The 23,457-nt window shown below is 45.4% G+C and overlaps 1 protein-coding gene across 1 annotated transcript in view; it reads right to left on the minus strand.

The window, feature by feature from the left end:
• Window positions 1-1,628: 1,628 nt before the first annotated feature.
• The window catches only part of nr3c2 (nuclear receptor subfamily 3, group C, member 2), a 62,432-nt gene continuing 40,603 nt past the window's right edge, over window positions 1,629-23,457 (minus strand). Inside the window, exons 4-9 of the mRNA XM_062516471.1 lie at window positions 18,479-18,595; window positions 16,379-16,696; window positions 14,245-14,389; window positions 11,044-11,174; window positions 3,540-3,697; window positions 1,629-2,689 (exon numbers count right to left, since the gene is read on the minus strand). Of these exons, the coding sequence (XP_062372455.1) occupies window positions 2,534-2,689; window positions 3,540-3,697; window positions 11,044-11,174; window positions 14,245-14,389; window positions 16,379-16,696; window positions 18,479-18,595 (1,025 nt within the window). The 3' untranslated portion in view covers window positions 1,629-2,533. The remainder of the gene's footprint in view (window positions 2,690-3,539; window positions 3,698-11,043; window positions 11,175-14,244; window positions 14,390-16,378; window positions 16,697-18,478; window positions 18,596-23,457) is intronic.

A 23,457-nucleotide genomic window follows, 5' to 3' on the forward strand; every position in this document is an offset into this window, starting at 1 on the left:
GTGTCGACAGAGAAAGGGTGCGTGGTAACATCCCGTTACCCAAGGCCTGTCTGCTGTTTTGTGCCACCTATGTAACACCTACTGCAAGAACCAGTGATTTACATACCACAGGGTAGGTTACTGAACTCATTATCTCACTCTCTCTCTCTCTCTCTCTCTTGCTCTCTCTCGCTCATTCTCTCTATTTCTCAGACATGTCTTATCCCAGGCAGCTCCTGTCTACTTAATGTCTCAATTATCACATTAACATCCCCTGTGCAAATCTTACTTCAGTCGAAAGCCTAAATCCTCTCCTTGTGAAAACCCAACAATGCCCTCTGGAGAAGGGGATCAACATAGCTTCAGTCAGCTTTTACACAGAAAGCAAAAGGAGAAGAAAGGACCAGAGGAAATACACTCACACACATGCGCACACACTCACACACATGCGCACACACACACACACACACACACACACACACACACGCACGCATGCACGCACGCATGCACACACGCACGCACGCGCGCACGCACACACAAACACACGCACACACAAACACACAAAGATTGACCACCCATTCCACTCTGCTGCATCTCCTGTTGCACTTGTGGCTGGGAGAGAACTTGTGGGATTTCCTATGGGTTTCAGACATTACACACATCTGAATGTGTTTCTCCACATAGCATTTACTCTGACAGTTGGCCCAGAAGTATTAAGAAATGTAGATGTTGGGGGAGCGGAGTAATTCAATTAAATCCAAACCTTTTCTGCACAACATTTGGAAAACACAAAAATGATGAGAAGCAAATAGTGTGTACCAGATGTATGTATGTATGCAGAAAGCTCTGAAGCAGACTACCGTTGTTTCAAGCATTAGCTCTTTGAAAGGAAAAAAAAAAACGTTTTGTTTTCCAGTATGGAGAAAGTATATGACTTCTAAGCTTTGCATTACCTGGATCTGTACATGTGCAGCTACTGTTAAAATGTGTTAAATCTGCTTGGTTTTATGAAAAGAAGCACCTTTAATATAAAATGGAGTCCAAGATTTGGACTGTGTATTTTTCTTGTCTTGTTTTTGTTTATATATATATATATGTGTGTGTGTATATATATATATATATATATACTGTATATATATATATGAAAAACCTATTCCACACAAATAGAAAACGCTATTTTATCCAGTATTTAGGCGGAGATTTCAACAAAGGGGCTGTTTTTCTATTGGTAAATCATGTGCACATTTTTTGGGGGGGTTGCCAAACATTTGTCAAGAGTCACGGCATTCCCCCACATCTGCTCGAGTAAATACTGTAGGTTGGGCCTACTGTAGCAGCCATCTTTTCTATGCTGAACATGGCGATTAAGCCTCTTGTGGCTATTAACATTTGTTCAGTGTGTGAAGTGCCGTTTGGCAGTAATCTTGGGGCTATTTCATAGTACATACAGTAGTCTGGAATGTCTTTTTGGATGCTACTGCCAGATATGGTCACTAACGCAGGCATTCTGAAAAGACTAAGTGCCTAATGTCTGATGAAGTGCCAGTATACTTAACAGGTTCTTACAAAATGATTTAGGGTATGTATGCACATCATTAAGCTTCATTTTGTTAGTATCAAAAGACACAAATTCAACTTGTACAACCCTCTCACATACCAAAGACAACTGCTTTTATTCATAAAAAGTCTTAACTTCATTTAAATAATTCTATGTTTTGCATATCTGAGTAGGTTTTGATTGTTATGCAATGGTTGCAATTTGAGTGTGTGTTGTTTCCGTTTGCATTTAAAAACACCGATTAGACACTGTTTTGATGTCATAGCCCTTGGAGCATGTTGAAATTGCCTTGTTTCCTCTCCAAATCTCTAGGATGTTTTCCTACTGTCTTGTATGTAAAGGCCGCATCATCTTTCCTTTTGATGAATCTACTTTTTCCTGTTCACAAGGAATGGTAAAACAAAACACGCAAACTGTGTTACAGAAAAGCCACAATAATCAGCTGCAGTATATGTGGGTTTTGAAGTGTGTGTGTGTGTGTGTGTGTGTGTGTGTGTGTGTGTGTGTGTGTGTGTGTGTGTGTGTGTGTGTGTTTCTGTTTGTATGTCTGCTTGTGCACGTGCACGTGTTTGCATGTACATGTGTATATGAATGAGTTAGTGAATTTGCCCTATAGCTTGACCAAAGAAATGCATGGCTTTATATCCATAGAAAACAAAATTGTCATAATTGTCTTTGGGGCAACGAGGAGCACGCTGTCACGGCTTTGAGAAAAAAAGAACACTTCAAGAAAATACACATAGTCCAAATCGTGTCATTTGTGACACCACCTCCCATGGTCTCTGTCCCTCTTCACGTGGCCAGTGAATGGTCAAAAGCAATCCTAGGACCTGCTGAAGATCTGTCTTTGACATACAGTAAGCCTCCCTCACGTGTAAGGCTCCCAGTATTCTTCTGCTCACGTCTCAACAAGCTGGCGGTGGTGTCCCGGTGTCCGGGCCTCTCTCCTTCCTCCCGCTCACTGGCCGGCTGGCCTAATGCGCTGGGTCCACTGCGTTACTTCTTATGAAAGAAGAGAGTGTGTGTGAGGCCCGACTCCACCTTTGGTATCTGATCACTGATGATCTCCACCAGCATCTCAGGAAACTCCACCTTCAGCGCGTGGGACTCCCGGAACGTGTAGAAGCAGAAGTCCAGAAGACTCCCCACAAGCTACAACACAAACGCACAAACTGTTAACCACCACCGTTCACAGCACAACGCACACTATGCTAATGCCAGGCTCAATCTTTCAAAGGAAAAAACTACACATTTTAATGTAATAATAAAAACATTAACCAAAATGACAATAGTAACAAAAAAATAAAGACTGTATCTCTTACACTGATTACGTTGTGTAAATCAGAAGAATTCCTGTATTCTACATTTGAACCCAGCAATGGGGCACACAAACACATTCAGGGATGATGATGTACTGAGCTCCACTGATGGCTCTAAGAAACCTTGACATCTGCACCCAAATCCAGCAGAGCCCTGACAGACACGTTCCACACCACAGAGTGTGTGTGGCAGCACGCTGCCATGAGAAGGCTAGACGGGCGAGGCGATCACCTAAGACATGCGGCAGCACAGGGCCACTGGGGGGAGACACTGACTGTCAGCAGCAACCCCCAGGGCACTGGTCACTGCCTGCCCTCACCCACAGCACAGCACAGCACAGCACTGCACAGCACAGCACAGCACAGCACAGCTAGCCCTCATCTGGACTGGAGCTACCTCACAGCAGCTGACATTATTTCCAAAAGCAATTCAACTAGATTACTATTATTTCATGACTTGGAGCACATTTTTCTGACTGACTTGCAGTTTCTGGTTAAGGGTAACTAGTTGCTCTCGTGGAAACGGAACATGAATCAAAACCATAACAAAATCTCTGTTTATAGAATGACCTAAGCCTTTGTACATCTCTGCAATTATGATCCTGAATCACTGGGGCGTGAAGATATGCATATTGTGAGAGCAAATGCTGCCCTGCGACTACAGGACTGGATGTGCCACTTACATCATGCATAGCGTCCAGAAGCTTGGTCAGTTGAAAGAAGCGCTGCCACGTCTGTCCCGAGTTGTTGGTGGCTTTGCCCACGGCCCGTCTCATCTCCTTGATGTAGTTCACCCTCATCTCCTCAAACGCCGCCTGGTTCTTCAGGCCATCTTTAGGAACTGTTCACACAACAACAAGCAAGCAAGCCATCAGAGAGATACAACACATCCAGCACAGGGCAGTCTACCTGTGATCGGTCATGCTCAGTGGCCTACAAGTGGTCCAAACATGCTTTCATACTTAACACAGTTCTGTAAGACAGAGAACTCTACACTTTGATATGAATGTTTAATCTGTCTGTAATCAAATGTGACAGGGTGACCTGTGGCACCATGACTTGTGACAGGCCCCTGCTTTCGGACTGTCATCCTCCTCTTAGACGTGTGGGGATGAAGGTGCACTTCCCGCAGTGACAATAGTGTCAGGGCTTTCATTTAAGAGTAGCTTAATGAAAACTCAGAGATGTTTGTACAACGAGATCTGAGCTAAATGAAGCCAGGCATCCTGAAGAGGGAGAGAGAGAGGGAGAGAAGAGGCAGGAGAGGGAGAGAAGAAGGAGAAAAGAGGCAGGGGAGGGAGAGAGGGAGAGAAGAGGCAAGAGAGGGGGAGAGGGAGAGAAGAGGCAGGGGAGGGAGAGAGTAGAGGCAGGAGAGGGAGAGAGGGAGAGAATAGGCAGGAGGGGGAGAGGGAGAGAGAAGAGGCAGGGGAGGGAGAGAGTAGAGGCAGGGGAGGGAGAGAGTAGAGGCAGGGGAGGGAGAGAGGGAGAGAAGAGGCAGGAGAGGGAGAGAAGAGGGAGAAAAGAGGCAGGGGAGGGACAGCGTGCTCTGCTCCTTCTTCCTCTGGAGGATGAGCCTCACACATGGAGCACAGCCAAAGATATTCTGAAATTATTACGCTTTTTTTCAAACTCAGTGAATCAGATTACTCTAATGGCTAAAAAATTGAATGCAAAGACAAATGGAAGTTAAACTTGTTTTAAAATTTATCCGTACCGCAAGCGAGTGAAAAAAGCCCTCGGGCCATTTGTAGTACAACTGCAAAATCAGAGCAACAGCACCAGACAATACAAATGATTTCACAGTGGAGCCACAGCAGCCTCTTGGAGCCCAGTGTACTGTGTGCTCTGGCATGGGGGGGGGTCCTCACTGTCAGTCTGGCCATTGGCTGTTGATCTCTGACTCACTGCAATAGCTGCTTTTGACACGGCAAGTGTAATATGGCTTGTGATATGAGTTTGACTAAACTGCACACCTCTAAGGTGTGACTTTCACCTTTCAAATGTGCGTGTTCAACATTTTCTCTCAATTGTTGGTATAGCACAGATGGTGTTACCTCTTGTGAAAATTCAACAGAAGAATGACTCATTCACAAACATTATTTTGCTTGCCTTGCTTACATCTTGTACTGGCCTGACAGGCTGCTTGTTATTGTTGGTTGGAACTGAAGCAGCTAGAGGTGCTGTCATTCGGTGCTCTGTCACCAGCCTGTCACCCTGTGCTTCCATTCCAATCAGCTCAGAGACACGGGCGGAGATGACACCGCCTGATGTCTCAAAGATGGAGCAGACTGTCCTACTCCTAAACAACCACTAAAAGGGGGGTGGAGGGGGGGCGGGGGGTCACACTGGAATGTACAGGTTTGCTTTCTCAGCTTTTACAAAAGAGACGTTGGTCTGGTGCAAGGCATATGTCAGGATGGCACTTTTAAATATTGTGTGAGAGCAGTGTGCAGGCAGGTGAGGTGCTGTGGGGGAGGCTGGGCAGAGGGAGGGGGGCGGAGGGGAGGGGAGGAGAGGAGGGGGGAGGGGAGGGGGGGCAGGTGATTCTGCTTGTTCCCTCTTGTGTGTTCAGCGGGAATGTGCTAAACCCCTGGCCTGCGCTCCCTCCCCCCGCGCTCCTTTCTTCTGCTCTTCTACTGACCCACATAGGCCTCATTAGCCGCAGGCTGGCATTTAGGAGCCTGCTGCATGGAGACTGGCCTGATTACGCCTCCGTAATGGCTGTCATGTCAGGGAGCAAACAGCTCTCTTCTCCTTTTGTTCTGACGGAGGGAGGAGAGAGGAGAGGGGCCCCTCGCCCCAGGCCTGTGGACACTCGTGAGGAGGGATCGCCATGTGCTCCTGCCTTTGAGCACTTGTGGAATATACGTCCACGGAGTGACAAACCACAGGTAAATGCGCATGTGTATGTGATCAGTGTGTAGCCATGACCACAACATCACCACAGAGCATCACTGTGACCCACTGACCTTTCCATGATTACGTGAAGTCTGTTTCTTCTGTACTGATGATTTTTACTTGACTCTGGGATATAGGTTATGTCTTTATGTATGTGCTTCATGAATGTAACATTTCCAGTGTCATTGATAAGTCACACAGTAGTCCCTCAAACTTCAAACTCTGATGTAAGTGTGACTGTGGTGTTTTGACACCTTCAGCGCATGAAAAATGGGGTGCCAGGGTTTCAAGAACATTTCTTCATATCTTCTCATCTTTTCCTTCTATCTTTTCCTTATCGGAAAACGTGTAAATCAAGCTCTATATGCCACAGACATCACTCAGGCATGCCCAAATATGTAAGGAGGAGCTGTCAAGCAAAATGATGTGTGCAAAATAGGAGCCAGGGGTGAGTCTTAAAAGAGAGGGCAGAACAGTATTTTAGAGAGGTCACAGCCTCCAACTCCCAAGGGAGACCCTTAAGGCCCAGGGGGACATTCTAGGCACGGTCAGAGATGATGAGGAACTTCATACAGACCCTACCCTAATCCACCAGGGCAGGCCCAGAGATGGCTGCTATCAGCTTCTCAACGGTTTTTGAGCACAAATGAACACCCTCATCCACTCAAACATACATACAGTATATGGACAAAACTATGCTTCCTGCACCTGTGCTTATCTTACCTTATCTCTCTATCTTTCACACACACACACACACACACACACACACACACACACACACACACTAACATTCAATCCAAAGCACACACACAGCACCACTCTTAAATCTACATGTTCACACAAGCTGTCACTTAAAAATAACACATAAGAGATAAGATCGAGGCACACATGTGTCAAGTGCTTAACTGCCTTGGTTCACAGAAATGAAAGCTTTGACTTGAAACCTAATATGCCAATAACAGAAGAACAAGAGCACCACATTGAAAGAATCTGAGCAAAAAAATACAATTGTTATGGTAAACTCCATGAGCATACTAGAGTAACAAAATAGAAAAGTGGCTTGAATAGAGTTGAAGCTGCCTTCAGCATGAGCACCTCATGGAGGTCAAGCACATCAATGTGCTTCCAAAGGTCTTGGTTGGTTTGAAAGTCAAATTGGATACATTGTAAAGCATATTTTATGCAACTTGACAGAAAGTTGCAACAAATTTCATGTCTGCTCTATTTCAATGCTCAACTTGTAAATGTATTTGATCTTGTCTTTCAATCTTGCCAGACCATTTCCTTCAGAGGAAGTCCCTATCTCCTTCTCCTTCTCTTCCTTGAGAACCATGTTTGAGAGCAGCAGAAGGAAAGCACTGCCTTTTGGCTGTTTGCCTCCTGTTTGACTGGCCTTTATTGAGTGCAGCAGGGCTGCTTGGCTGGGCGCCAGTGGAGAAGGGTGTAAGAAGTTGCGGTAGCAGACTGGGATCTCATCTGTACTCAAAAACAATACGGCTAAACTTTGCCCTACTTTCATAAAGATGTTAATCCTGACAATACTGTTTGTTTGTTTGTGTGTGTGTGTGTGTGTGTGTGTGTGTGTGTGTGTGTGTGTGTGTGTGTGTGTGTGTGTGTGTGTGTGTGTGTGTGTGTGTGTGTGTGTGTGTGTGTGTGTGTGTGTGTGTGTGTGTGTGTGTGTGTGTATCAGTATTACACTCTTGTGACTTTCAAGAAAAGATTAATCTGTTCACTTTGCACTTAATTCTCTTATAGAGTTAAGGTTGGTATGTTTATGTTTTTTGTTATGCCTATCTTTGTTATTATTAAGGTAGGCTTTCAACTTCATAATTTTTAACTAATGTAGTGTTCTACTATAAATCGCTTTGGACAAAGACCAGAAAACTTGAGGAGCCTGGAGAACTAATGGGGATGACAGGTCTTTGATCTCTCCTTCTCTTCTCTTGTAGCTGAACTATGCTCTCAAAATGAAGCTACATTACTTCCAAATTCATGTTCAGAATAATGTCTATTCATGGCCATTTCACATAAACGGTGAGGTGTTGAATTCCTTGTACTGTACTGTAGGTAGAAGAGTTTCCAAAGTGAGACTGTGTGCACTGTTAGATAGATAGATAGATAGATAGATAGATACTTTATTGATCCCCAAGGGGAAATTCAAGAACAGGTTAAACATTACACAACATGGTGCAGGACACAATGGGCAACTGGCTGGTGGCTATAGCACACGTATCCCATGTTGTGCCTACAGTAGGATCCATAATGGCTATAGCACATGTATCCCATGTTGTGCCTACAGTAGGATCCGTAATGGCTATAGCACACGTATCCCATGTTGTACCTGGCTGGTGGCAATAGCACACGTATCCCATGTTGCACCTGGCTGGTGGCAATAGCACACGTATCCCATGTTGTACCTAGGACCCGTAATGGCGCTCCTTCACGGCACCATACGCGGTGCCAGTAGCCTGAGTGCCCATTGCCAACCAAAGGACCAAAGCACAAAACCAAAGTCACCAACAAAGCAGCCCTTTGTGCACCAAAAGCGGCACCACCAAAGAGCTGTGTGAGCATTTCAATGGAGTTATCAGGCAGGCTCCTTCCTTCAGTGCTATTCCCTTGAATTAGTCCCACGCCACCTCTCCAGTCCCAGAGCCACCCCCTGCACAGCCACGATGGGCTCTCTTCTCTACCCTCTTTGTAGCTGTGACCGTTTATGTCAAGTCACCAACATAACCAAAGAATGCACGACCCCTTGATACATGCACCAAAAAATACCAACAGATTCTTCAACCCTCTTTGCTACTGTAGCCGTTAATGAGCCGATCAGCGACATAGCCAGACAAAATGCATCAACAAAAGTCCAACTTATTTTTTGGTCATTCCACTTTGTTGCTGTTGCCGTTTATGATCCGATCAGCACCATAACCAGCCAAATCAAAATCCCTTGATGCAGGCACCAACAATTACTGCTCCAGAAACATAGAGGCCGGGTTTCCCAAAATCGTTAAGAAGCTCTTAAGTCCTAAGAACTTCTTAGGAGCGTTCTTAGAACATTCTTACAACGCTCCTAAGAAGTTCTTAGCACTTAAGAGCTTCTTAACAATTTTGGGAAACCCGGCCAGAGTCAGTTCAGGTTACAACATGAGCTGAAGTCATCTGTGAACACAACAGCCATAGCCTTTAGCTTGCATTTTCAGAAGCCTTACAGGTCCTTTCAAAGACTGCCCTCGGAAACCAAAATACAACAGAAATGTTGTAGCTGGCTTTGCTACAAAGTCTTTAACACCTGTCTTGTGAGTGCTTGCAAGCCAGGTTCCCTTACTTCTGCTACTAGTTCTGCATATTTTAACTTCATCCTTTCAAAATGCTTCCTCCATCACATCTTCAAAGGGAATAGTTTGCTCAGTAAAGTAGACGTAGACTCACACTCAGAGTACATCATGTCTGGTCTCAAAGCAGTCACAACAATACACTGTACAACTTGTTGTTCTGACATCCACCAGGAGTTTCCCATCCTGTCTCATCCTCAGCGACAAATTAAACAAATTAAATGTATTATTATCATTATTATTATAATGATTTTTCTGTATTGCCTATGTTTGCCCAATAGCCATTTTTCTGTCCCTCTCACTACACCAAAATAAATTCTACTGTCCCTGTCTTAGAGTTAACGTTCCACTTCGTGTCATGGTCGTATTACCATCTGGAATGTGCATTATTTTCCTGATACCTGAGCGATGTGTGATCCATTATCCCTTCTTTACTTCTCCAGGTGTAATGACCCTGGGACCCAGACACAATATGCTTTGAAGAGCCATGACCCATACATACTGTAGCTCACAGCTTCCATCTTCTCCAACCCATTGAAGAGCATAAGTGGCTCCTAAATTGAATTTAATGCAGTAGCATCCATGGCCCATATCTTCTCAGCACCACACCAGTTCATCCACTGTCCTTGTTTCACGTCTCCCTTGCTCTTCTTGTTGGTGAGCAAAGCTGGTTACCATCTGCCTCTTCTCCTGGGCTGTACTGTTCCATTCTTTCCAGCTGGTGCCAAGAGACCACATCCGGCTCGTCTATTCTGCACCTGCTCAACAATATCCATATACTGTACTGTACTGCGGTGTGCCTTGAGCATGCTTAACTGCTTCCTGTGGATTACACTTCCTCCCTGTATGCACTGTTGGGGCGGTGATCTTGATGACTGGATCCTTGGACTGTGACAAAGTCATCCCCAGACTGATCTAAGCAAATCTGAACTCCTCCACCAAGCTGGTTATTGGTAACTCCTACATTCCCTTTCCATACAATGCTAAAGAAGCAGTACAACACAAACAGACAAAAAGCCCAAATTGTAAGCACACCACTTCATTTGACCAAGCAAGGTGCAGTCAGCGTTAGCGCACGTAGTTTATGTTTATATTGAAATACAGTAAACTACGCACATTGTATTTTACCCAAGGAGCAAGGGAAACACACCAGAGAGGTAGCTCACCCCTCTATTCAGCATGCCCAGAGAAACTCCACACAGGGCTTCATGTGTGTGGAGAACAGGCTGCCACCCCTTTTGTGACAAAATATGTTATTTGCTTGAAATTTCATACGATCACTGACTACAGCTTTAAGATGCTTTTCCCTCCAACACTTTCACACTTTCACACACACACACACACACACACACACACACACACACACACACACAAACACACACACACAAACACGCATACAATTAAACCACCTGTGCAGTGAAATAAGTGATATTAGATTCCTCTTTGGAAAGATAGAAAGTTAGAAATAATTTCATTTCATTCTGTAAAACGTCCCTACAATTCTACATACATCACAGACTTAGGGTTTGAGCTTCTTCTGTTCCACGTGCTCGTGGTGATTTGCTGTAGCTACAGGCATCCTGCCCCTCCATTTTATGGATGACAAAGCGAGCAGTGGTAAAACCAGTCCTCCTGCAGGAGCTCAAACTCTGTGAACTCTGAGTAAACTCTCTCTGTTTATCTAAAACCTACCTCCGAGCAACAAGGCACTTCTCACCTTCAGGTTAAATAGCCTAAGATGGAATCCATCTTTGAACACTCAAATTCCCATCACATTTTGACTTCCCCAAACACTGACAGAGACTCAGACACAGATGTCCACAAGTAAAGAATGGGGAAATATTTCACTCATATTCATGAGATTTTTGTCTGTCTCTCACTCACACACACACACACACACACACACACACACACACACACACACACACACACACACACTGTGCATACTGTACAGTACCTGTGCTGAGAAGCAGTAGCACCTTCATGGCCAGAAACTCCTCGTAGGTGAGCTGTAGCCGCACAAACTCCTGGCTCACCTGCTTCATGCCCACACACAGATCATACATGGCTGACTGCTGCATGCGCTCCCTGGAGGAGAGGGGGAGGGAGGGAAGAGCAGAAAGAAAGAAAGAAAGAGATGCAGAGGGAAGGAGATCGAGAGAGGACAAAAAAAACAGTATTTCAGTATTTCAGAATGCTCTGTGACCTAATTCTACATTTCCAATCACTGAATGCTATGAATGACTTTGCTCTTCTACTGGGAGAGGGGCTAGCTGCACCTCTGGTTGTCTAATTCACTGCGATGTGCCATAGTCTGGGAAAGACTTCAGTTTCACCATTTGAATGCACTGGTAGCTGCAGTGTGTGATGTGTGTGATTCTTTCTTCCTCTCTCTCTCTCTCTCTCTCTCTCTCTCCCTCTGGACGTGAGTCAGGAGAAGAGTCTGCACAGCCCAACTAAAGAGCTGGGAGACGCAGTGAGAGTTGTTCAGTTTCCTCCTGTCTCAATCAAACTATGTCTACCTCTGCTACTTTCTCTCTGGCTGTTGGCCATATACCCCAGCTCCTAGCTTATCGCTTCTTCTGTCTGTCTGTCTGTCTGTCTCGGTGCAGTTTTGTTAGGCTTGTTATCGATCAGACTCTCCTCCTTTCCTCTCTCCACTTACAGTATCTGTCAGTCTGCTGGTATCTGACAGCCAGAGTTGAGGTATTTTTCCATCTGAAAGAATTCTCAGCGCACCTCAGCCAGCAGTGTGTCTCTTTGGCCAAAGCAGAGCTTCGGTACACAGAGGCAGAAGGGCCATCTCACCCATGGTCAAAATAGTGGATCATCTAACATCTAACAACTTTTCAGATTCTTGCAAACTACAGTTAATGGAAGCTTTTAACATTGTGCTCTTCACACACACATACACACAGCCACACAGAGACACACATTGACCATGACACAGTTCTGATACAGTCTCCTGGTTGCTATGGAGAGGGATTCTGCCAACAGCAGTGAATGAAGTGATACAAATGTGTGAAAATCCCAGCTTCTTAAAAAGCTCAGGAGTGAAGAGATGACAGCGGGAATATCATTTCACAAGCAGACCGGTTGCTAACGGTGCACCATTCAAACTGGCGAGGCATGCTGAGCGCTGGTGCTATGTACAGTACGCTGCTGCACTGTGTCTGCATGTGTTCCAGAGGAGCGGAGCTTCCCCAGCCTGCCATGCACTGTGCTGCCTGCCGGCTCTCTCTCCTCCTGTCTGAGAGCTGCTTGCTTTGGTGTAGTCTGCAATGCTCTGGGCTCCCGTCGGATACGTTGGCATCCTCTGTTTTCAATCCATATATGCTCCCATTTTTAAGAGAACACAAGCTGGTAAAGCAACTGGCAGATCTAACAGTAAGCTAATGATCAGCAGCACACGAGGGCTCTGTTGGGGCAGAGAGAGCACTTCATCAGCACAACTATGAGCATGCTCTCCACTGGTGGACTGGACACTGGCGCACTGCATGGCTGAGAATGTCGTCTCCAGGAGGCCGCCGAGATTCACACGCAGGTGTAAAACATCCACAATGTGCTTCCTCTGGCACCACCAGCAGCACCTTGTCCTCTCTGGTACAAAGACTCCTCTAAAGCCATGAATCCATTCTGGATGTTTACATTTCCACCGTATCCTCTGAGAGGATGATTCACTGGCCCTGCTCAGGTACAGTAGACTTCTGCCGTAACCATAGCAGCTCCAGCATTAAACTGCCCACTATTTCTTCACTGGAAGCCCAAGATGATCCTGCCTCCAACAGGCAAAACAAAGGACTAGGAATCAACTACAACTGAATATCAATTCATTCTTGCATAATATTTCCATGTTGTGTGGGGTGTGTATTGGTTTTAGCACATTCCTGGTATGCAAACTGTTCCTTTGTGTTTTGATGGCATGCATGTGGAGTAAGAGTTGTGGCTGTTCCACTGGGTCCTAGAGTAAGGCCAGGCCTGCTGGCTAAGGGAGTGGGCTCTGTTGCTGTTCCACTGGGTCCTAGAGTAAGGCCAGGCCTGCTGGCTACGGGAGTGGGCTCTGTTGCATGTGAAGCTTGGTGACGTCTGTGGAAGCTTGCGGAGTATCCAGGTCAGCAATAAATCTTGTCACATGAGCAAACAGCGCGCGTTTGGAGTGGAGCTTCAGACACATGTCTGAGATGAGGCAGGAATGCTCATCACTCACTCCTGGCCTCTGGAACAGCGTGCACATTTGTGGGAGGGCCTGTGCTGTGTGTGTCCACACATGAGCTGGTGTCTGCGCATGTCTGTCACGCACAACAGATCGCATGCACTTGCACATACACACATCTATGTGAAATTAGATCTGATTACGGCAGGCAGTCTACTTGAGCTTGCTTTATAATACATGACTTTACTAAGTGAATTTAGACACAGATCACCTGTACACGTAGTTTAACAATGTAGCTACACCTTACATGTGAAAAACATTTTCTGTTAGACTATTTTTACTGCAGTTATTGAGGTCAGCCCGTGATAATTAGTATTCCTCCTCTGTTTACTGTCTGGCCAGGCCTGCAGTGCCTGCTGTGTCCTGTGGGGGTCACTGTGCTCGCTCTGCTCAGCCTGTAGCCCAGAGGGGTGAGAGTGGACTGAGCTGCAGTCTCCCCGTGTCTCTGCCTGTGTCCCTGCCTCTCACCAGCTCCAAGTCTACTCTCTCTTGTGTGTCTAATTCTCCGCCGTGACCCTGTTCGCTCATGTCTATTCACATGAATCATGCGCCCCATTGACCCCACTCTGTGCTTCTATCAGTGTTGCTGAGAGGGAATGCTTCAACATGGACAAGAAATGAAGGACAGGGGACAAACAATAAGCCAATCGCAATTAAAGCACAACTAGCAATAGGACATCTTATCCACATATGAGATCTATTTCCAAAACAAAACAAATGAGAGAACAACTCAAATCCAGGAGCATTTCGTTCCCCACGTCCACCAACAGATACAGCACATTTGTAAGCCCTCCGACTGCACTGCTGAAACAAACCGGGCTTTTTCACATCTACCACGCAGTTCTTGCTATGCACACACAACATAACTACAGCTCCATTATTTTCCCATTTCATCTCTACAATACAAACGGACAATGGGCCTGTTTCTAGCCTGTCTCTACTTACTCGTTGAAGACGAGGTCCGGGGCAAAGAAGAGCATCTGCGCGTTGGTGTGTTTGTAGGACCTCCAGCTGAGCGCAAAGGAGGACAGACACATCCAGGAGTACTGAATCAGAGTGATTTGGTCCTCAATGGGCAGCGAGCGGAACCCTGCACAAGAAAACAAACAAGACAGACAGACAGAAGGTCAACACACACACACACACACACACACACACACACACACACACACACACACACACATACACACACACAAGAAAGATGAGTGGTGAATACTTTCTCATCTGAGAAATCAAGAGAGCTCTGACAATGTGAAATAAAACAAGTGCACCAATAGTGTGTAAAAGGTATGGAAGTGTGCATGGCAGGATGTTTATTTCTGTATGAATGTATGATATTGGATGGGTGCCCAAGAGTGTACTTTGTGTTTATGTACATATTTGTTTTGGCACACATGAAGGGCAAAAGTTTGTGTGTGTGAAAGTGTAAAAGTGTTGGTGTACGCCTCTACAGGCCAGTGTTTGTTAGGACATGATAACCTATTGCAGCATATTAACCAGAATCTGTGTTACCCGAATCCCCCAAGGTTTCCATTCACTGTGCCGTTCAGTAGGCCGCTCCATAAATATCACTTAGCGGAATCTTGCCAAACGCTCATTCAGAGTTATAAATGCTTCCACATGCTATACGATAGGTCACACAAGGACACACACGGAACTTATCACCGGCTCCGCACGGCCTTCATTTGTGTATGTCTGTCGATGGCAACTGTGGAGAAGCATGACCTGCAACAGCGCAAGCTTAATGCAAAATGTGGACAGGGGCTAGTTTCTGGCAATTACACTGCCAGACATGTGGAAGCAGACCCTTAAACTGCATGCTACTGACAGAGGCAACTTAATGAACTGAACGATGTGTACACTTGTACAGCAGAAGTATGATGCATTATTCTTATACTTGCCTTCAGTTAAGATTTGTTTAGTTATTTAACAGTGTTTTGCCTACTGGTTTGAAAGAGTATACTCAGTGGAGACATTCCTCAACATGAAACAACACACAACTCAACCAAGGTTTTGACATCACTTGAGCTGAACGAGTTCAGATCCATAGCTATTTACCTTGTAAGATGGCCAAAGCCCTGCAGATGTAAACTCACGGCAACGGGTTTATCCTCTCAAAGTCAGGGAGGGCCACTGTGACCTCCCGTCTGCCCCTGTCTATTTATATATATCCGGATGTGGCAAGCAGACACCTCCATATCAAATATTTGCAATACAGCAAATGGAGTGGCACATAGGAGCAACCTGATTGCAGAGTAGGATGTCTCAAATTGTAAGTTTAGGATCTTTAGAGGATAATTCTAAGTGAGGTATGTGAAAACAGTCAACGTAATTGTGTCTTTGTCATTGTGTCTAAAAGAAAGCAAAAACCCCACAAATCCCATACTGTTTCCACATTAATGTTCTAGCACACCTGTGTAATGAACAAGTCTCAGTGAATGTCAATAAAATGACGAATCACACTTCCCTGAGCGCATGACAGGCTCACTGAGTGATAAGCGCTGATAAGTGGAGTAAATTATATTGATTTAAGATATAGACTTGTGATAAAACCACCAGCAAATTGCCGACCAAAACAAAACAGTTTCTTTGCAACAGCTCCCATTCTCTCCAGTAGAAGATAAAGAACTTTCACTAAAGTGCAAAAGTGGCTATGAAAATAGACTGTTGGATTACCTACATACTGTATCTGCTCCACTGAATAAGCAAGAGGACTTACTACAGTGAATGTGTAGAATGGAACCTTTTTACTACACACTTTTGAAATGATTAAAAAACATCATTGTTTTGCTTTCCTTGCTTTTGTTCAATAGCAAGGAAAAACTAATTTACAAAAAAATTGTGTTAGCAAAAGTTGCTATTTCATATTGATTTTCAGACAATAAGTCTAATGCAAGTGTATACAGTTCTGTGACAATGGCTGTTTGTGAGATGTGATCGAAGTTTGTTACCCTTGGGAAAGATAGCACTTCTTATGGGACTTCAAAGATGAGCTCTAAGCCAGGTAACAACTATAACAGTTATGGAAAAAGTGTTGCCCAGGATCTTGGGGTGGAAAAGTATTTACGATTGGTAATACCTGGTAATACTTTGGCCCACTTGACCATGCGGACCATCTGTTTGCCTGCAAGACGATTGAGGCTGGTGAGCAGGTGGTCGGAGGTGTCGGGCTGTGTGTTGTCGTATCCGGCGTACACCTCCTCGGGCTCGATGAGCTCCAGCACGCTGCAGACGGAGGGGGACAGGTAGGAGGCCACGGCCGGCCCGTGAGGAACCAACTCGGTCACGGCGCTCAGCTCCTTCTCCGAGGACAGGTAATGGCCTCCGTCCTTGGAGTTCTGCAGCTGCGACTCCTCACTCACGCTCTTCAGCTTGCCCAGCTTCTTGGACTTGCGAGCTGAGGGAAGATGGAGGGGAGAAAACGCTCTGGTCAAACTCTTGACAGATAGGAGCTACTGCCCGGAGGAAGAAAAAGACCACGTTGTTAAAGCCGGCACCATTCTATTAAGTTTGACTTCTGGTTGTTGCAGCTGTCTCAGTTGTGTTAAATATATTGCAATTCCCAACTTATTCCTACCTGTTGTTTCTATTATTATTATTATTATTATTATTATTGTAAAACTCATGCTTCTTCAAACTCAATTCTTTTCTAAATAGACCACACTAGATTTGACTGGTGTTGAGGCCGCGTACAGTGATTATAATCCAGATGAGGATGCTACACCTAATGTGCTATTAAACCTACAGTGACAAATCTATTGAATTTTACCCCACGGCCAAGACCAACAGATAAAACCCTTTGGGTATGTAATATATTTTCTTCAAAATATTCAGTTAAATCTTTTTAGATTTCATTTATTTTTAATAATTAATTAATTTAGTAATCATTAATATTATAGCGGAGGGACTATCACCACAGATGTTACTGTCATTACATGTTAACTTGTATGTAAGTCTAAATCAATAGTATGAGGACATAATATAGCTACTGTGTTCAATTATACACTTGACTTAGTCATTACTTATTTGGAAAGAGGGAGTTGTGAGAAATACAGTATTCTGAAGATGAACACAATAGTGTGGAGTGGTACCAGCACAGAGGCAGGGGGAGAGCTGTTGGGTGGAGGGAGTTTAATGGCTGGCTGTCCCCATCTCGGGAAGTGCCATGCTGCGACCGGTTGCTGGCGGGAAATCCTGACTAATAATCCCGTTTTAGGCTCCAGTTGTTTGGAAGTTGTCATTTCAGGGAAATTCGGTGTGGATGAATCAGACTTTGAAGAAACTCCACCCCCTCGCCCAGGGCTGAGGAATTTAGCATTGGATAGGGGTGCCACAGTGGCACTAAATTCAGACGGAATCGGGTCTTTGACCTGCTGGGCACCGCTGACTGATGAACCACACGGGCCGTGACAAATACGCTGCTTGTACATTGACGCCTCCACTACTAGTGTTGTTTCCACCTTTAGCATCCACAGTTAATGTTCACCGAGTATTGGCCTACTGTTGCTGCAAAGAGGGACTTTTATCTGATAGGTGGCATATAATCACGTGTTTTGACCTTAGACTTCAATACCTTGGAATCACAAAATACATGAGCAGGGAAAACAAAGATCAGAAGATAATGTAGGCAGGAGCAGAGAGAGGAGAGAGAGTAAGATCACTGATAGACCAGATTTGGGATTGGGAAGTTTTCATTCACAAATGTACTGAGGCCAGATCACAGATGACTAGCAAGGAGACTGTGTTACAGTACAACCGGACTCAGACATCTCACTCTCAGAGCCGCATGGGTCCTTGCAATATTGAGTGGAATGCCAGTAACCTTGGTAACTCCTCAATAAGTCTGCTCCAGCATGCAGTGTATTCAGCTCAGGTGACGCAGAGGCAGGTGGGCTTTATGAACTCAGCCAGACAGACTTGAGACAGATCCAGCGCTGCTGGTTGTCTAAACTCATGGTTGGCCAAATGTGTTGTGTACAACTGGCTTTATGTCAGATAGAAGTCTACCAGCGCATTCGTGAGACTGAGGACAACAACAACAAGTGAGTCTCTGTCAATGACAAACGCAGGCACCACTATCTGCTCTGTCATCACAATCGCAATAGTTTGCATGCTGCTATGGAAATGATGCTTCATTTTATAATGCACAGGAACTTTACAACACAGTACTTATATTTACCTCCGAGGTTCATTCCTGCTTGCAAACACTTCCGTACCCGACATGCCGGACAGTTTTTCCGTCTGATCTTGTCGATGATGCAGTCATTCCTCCCGGCACAAAGGTAGTTGTGCTGGCCTGTGAAAAGACATTTGAACTCCATTCAATTCAGTTATGAACAGAGAGGGTTAAAGCAGTAAAGTCAGTAATCAAGGATCTTTGGTTAGGTCTCATTGGCAGTAATATAAAGACTCACAAGGGCTCATCCAGCACATGTGTCATTGTTCAAAAGGTACTCTGTCATCATTCTCATTTTACTGTGACATCATATTGCTATTTATAGACCTTTCTGTAGCTAGTTAGTTTCTCTGTTAGTTCACTTGGTGAAACAGTCCAGCGCTCCCTCAGAGAGCCAAGGAAGCACACACAACTGTTCCATGTAGCACGATGTGCATGTGCACACATACACTACTATTAGCTTCATCACTAGTAGGGATCTTTAGGACAGAGTGGAAAGGCTTTCTGTAGAACTGCCTTATACTGCTGGATAGTTCCTGTGTGTGTGTGTGTGTGTGTGTGTGTGTGTGTGTGTGTGTGTGTGTGTGTGTGTGTGTGTGTGTGTGTGTGTGTGCACACGTGTGTGTGTGTGTGTGTGTGTGTGTGTGTGTGTGTGTGTGTGTGTGTGTGTGTGTGTGTATGTGTGTGTGCAGGTCTTGGCTAGGACTGTGATGACAGTGAGGGTAACAGCCTGAGAATGCTGGGCGTTCTCGTCCCCCTGCTTAGCCCACAGCTAGCCCAATCAGCTCACATATCAGACTCTCATTCCGCTCCACTGCCTCTCTCTCTCTCTCTCTCTCTCTCTCTCTCTCTCTCACACACACACACTCTCTCTCTCTCTCCCTCTCTCTCACTCTTTCTCACTCTCTTTCTCTCTCTCTCACTCTCTCTCCTTCTCTCCACCCACACACTCTAGTCCAGGCCTTTGAGCCACAGGGACTCATCCCAGCGCTGTTCCTCTCACTTCCCTTCTCTGTCTAGCGCTCTAACATACACATTTCCGTATTTACATCTCTATATACATTTAATAAAATATCATATTTCATTAAGTCTCTGATATCTCGCTCATACAGCGGAAGAGGGACTTTTGTCTATAGACTTCTGGTTTTTGAAAACATTTTGTGTGTAGAATTAGCTTTTTTTAACCACTGCTTTTCCTACGTCTGTCTACTGCAGTTACTCCCAGGATTTGACACAATCTCTGTACATCTGTATTGTGGCCTGTTTAGCCATATCCCTAAGTCACTACCCTATTTCTTTGAAGAAATGCAATATTTACTGTGTACAATATTTAAAGTGTACAACCATCAGTTGTTTCAAAGGGCTAAAGCAAAGGGCAGTTGATGTGTGATGTTTGGCTGTGTTTAAAAGCTGTACCTAGACAGACAATGCGTGGAAGAGCAAACACACATGCATGCACACACTGGAGCAGTTCCTAGAGCAGAGGAAAGCAAGAGGCTCCGTGAGTGTGTCTGCTCGCTGCTGAAGCCAAGGAACTACAGGAGGAGCAAGAGCAGCTGTAGCTCTGCCACTATTTCTGGCCAAATCACATGGCCCTTACATAAGCCCATTTCTCCTGCTCTACAAAACAGTCAACTGCAACACAGGAAATACAACATACAAGCATGCTCACGCTCGTATTCACACACACATACGCGCGCACACACACACGCACGCACACGCAAAAGAACACGCACACGCACACGCACACGCACACGCACACACACACACACACTCACACACACACACACACACACGCGCACACACACACACACACACACACACACACACACACTCTCTCTCTCTCACTCTCTCCCCCTCTCTTTCTCTCTCACTTTATTTCGTTCTCCTTTTATACCTGAATTCTGGGGGAAGCCAGAAGCAACTACAGCTGTGCTCTGTCCTGCTTCTTCCCACAGATTCGGTTAATCATTGTCACAGGGACCTTAGCTCCAGCATGAAAGAGCACGTATCTACATCAGAAGCCTATGGATGTACTTATGGAAAGGTTGCTTAGATTTATAGCTGTCAGTGATTCTGAGCTGCTATCTGGTTCCTCAGCTCTGTGTGTGCTGTACGTGGAACCTCTGGGCTCTATGTGTGTGTGTGTGTGTGTGTGTGTGTGTGTGTGTGTGTGTGTGTGTGTGTGTGTGTGTGTGTGTGTGTACGCGTGCGTGCGCGCGTGCGCGCGTGCGTGCGTGCGTGCGTGCGTGCGTGCGTGCGTGCGTGCGTGCGTGTGTGTGAGTGTGTGTGTGTGTGTGTGTGTGTGCTCTGGCATGAGCAGGAGCAGGTCAGAGGAAAACACTCTCTGCTCTTGACACCTGTACAAGCCCCCTCCCTTTTCAACCCCTGGACTGCCAATACCATAAACAACACTGTATCTACAGTGAGTGACATGACACTGTCATGAACGTGTTGCACATTATAAACAAGTCATAAATATTTATGACATAAAGCTTCTTTCATTACGTGTCTTTAGGGTTAGGGTTAGGATTAGAGGTTAGGGTTAGGTTTAGGGTTAGGGTTAAGGTTCATGTGTACATGTGTCTGTCACTCTTACATGTATTTAGACCCCCTCAGGTAAAGTGTTACCAAAACATCTCTACTGGGAGCTAAAATCCACTCAACAGCAGAATCATGTCTACTCTCAGTGCTTCCCTCTCATCAAAGAGCTTAATCTGAGACAAAGACGTAACCCTGAAACTCAGAGATGCAGGCCTGATACGGGCCGTTTTCATTACTGATCCTCTGCTAGAACACTGAACAATATGCTAATGATGCAAGATTGGGCGTGTGAATGAACTATTGAAAAGAAGGCATTTCTAAGCATTTAACCGTGTAGGCCAGAGCCATATACTGTATCTATATGGCTCTGGTGTAGGCTACTCAACTGAATAGCATATTCTTGAGATAGTGTTCAACAGAGCAATGCTCCATTTCACCAACATATGTCAATAAGGAGACAGGGGGTTCCTGGATGATATTCTATTGCCTCTACTTTTAGCCCACTACGTCACCACCAAACTCCTGACCTCAAAAGAGCTGCTCTGTGAGGCTGAGTAGATAGTCACGGAGGGGTCTCTCTCAGAACTGTCTCTTGTGGAGCCCCTTCAGACACCACATCTGCACCCCAACAACACCTATTGAGCGCTAGTGTGCAACACCAAACCAGAGGTCTCTCAAAATGATCTGCAACAGCCGACGAAGACACATTAGCCAGGCAACATGCCTTGCATCCAGTTTCAAGGAAAAGCGCTCTCAGGTTTCTGACCTAGATTTACACTTTGAGAGGCAAAAGTGCACAGGTCCATGGGGCGCTAGCATTAGCATACGGCAACAAAACAACAACAGCAGAAGCATAATGACAATGACAGTGCGCGAGAGAGGAGAGCCGCCGTGGGGTGTGTGAGTCAGCACAGGGCTATGTCTCCAAACCACACGCGTCACATTCATTCAGCACATAGTTCCCTGAGCGCTGCAGAATAACTGCTGTTTTCGAGGCAGCCATGGTGAGCTCTTCAATTACCACTTTCAAAAAAGGGGACACGGAGGCATCGACAATTAGTCCAAGAATTCTATGTTTAGGGCCTGTGCACATTTGAGTGAAATGCATGTGTGACTGAGTGCAGGCTTTTGTGTGTACCGATATGCAAATGTGATGACCATCATATAGTTCCATAAAAGACAAAGGAAAATGTCTACAAGTAATCTACAACAAACTGCTGTAGCACATCCATCCATGTTCAATCATTCATAATAAAAAAAAATGGAAAAAAGTTTGCACACTTGAAATCCTTCTTTTTGGTTTTATTTTCTTTAACACAGACTGTGCTAAAGAAAATAAAACCAAAAAGAAGGATTTCCAGTGTGCAAACTTTTTTCCATTTCTTACGATTTACTCTTGTTCTGCACCTTGACCTGAGATGTGCACAAACTTTTTTACCATAACAATCATTCATATCAACACACAAATTAAACTACTGACTTTCCCTCACTGCAATACAAATGTTTCTTACTGTAGCTCTCTAATCAGAAGAATTATCTAATGTTATTACAGTAACTCATCAGACTATTACTATAAAAAACGCCCTTCATATTGGGCCACAAAAACATTGTCACTAGTCAGAAAGGTCCACATTCCTTTCTTAAAAACTGCAATGAGAAGCAAAGGTGTCGTGTCTCCCACTGCACTCACTCACAGTGTCACTCTGGGACACACAGAGTAGAACACCCAGCAGCCAATTGCAGCCCAGCTACTGGTGCACCGTACAGAGGAGCCCCTCCATTAGCAGCCCAGCTACTGTGCACCGTACAGAGGAGCCCCTCCAATAGCAGCCCAGCTACTGGTGCACCGTACAGAGGAGCCCCTCCAATAGCAGCCCAGCTACTGGTGCACCGTACAGAGGAGCCCCTCCAATAGCAGCCCAGCTACTGGTGCACCATACTGTACAGAGGAGCCCCTTCAGCTGCATGGACTCTGAAATAAACACAGGTGGTCTATCAGCCACATTTGGCTACACCAAAGCGTTTTGAGGTGCCCTTGTTCTGGGTAGGAGTTGAGCCTGATGTGGTGGTGAGGCCCAGCTCAGCTGCTCTTGGCCCTGCTCCTGCCTGGGCTGCATTTGCGTGAACACAAAAGGTGCATCCTCTGAGCACTCAGGCCCTTTTTGCATTCATGTCAAAGAACAAAGGTGTGAGGCAGGATAGGGGAAGAGATGGGAGATATCTAAAGCAGAGGCCTCTGCGCAGACCAGGCAAAGCAGCAGAGGGTCATCTGGGGCTACGCTCTGCCCACAACACTGATGACCCTACCTGGCTCTTACATAAGTGTCAGAACCCCTCTGGGACACTGTTGGTCTAGACACGGCAGAAGCTAGTGAAAGGTACTGCTGAGCTTATTGTGCTCCCATTCTTTTTAATGAGGCCTGATTAAGTCTGATAGC

This window comes from Sardina pilchardus, chromosome 2, assembly GCF_963854185.1.
Source record: "Sardina pilchardus chromosome 2, fSarPil1.1, whole genome shotgun sequence".
Classification (NCBI taxonomy): Eukaryota; Metazoa; Chordata; class Actinopteri; order Clupeiformes; family Clupeidae; genus Sardina; species Sardina pilchardus.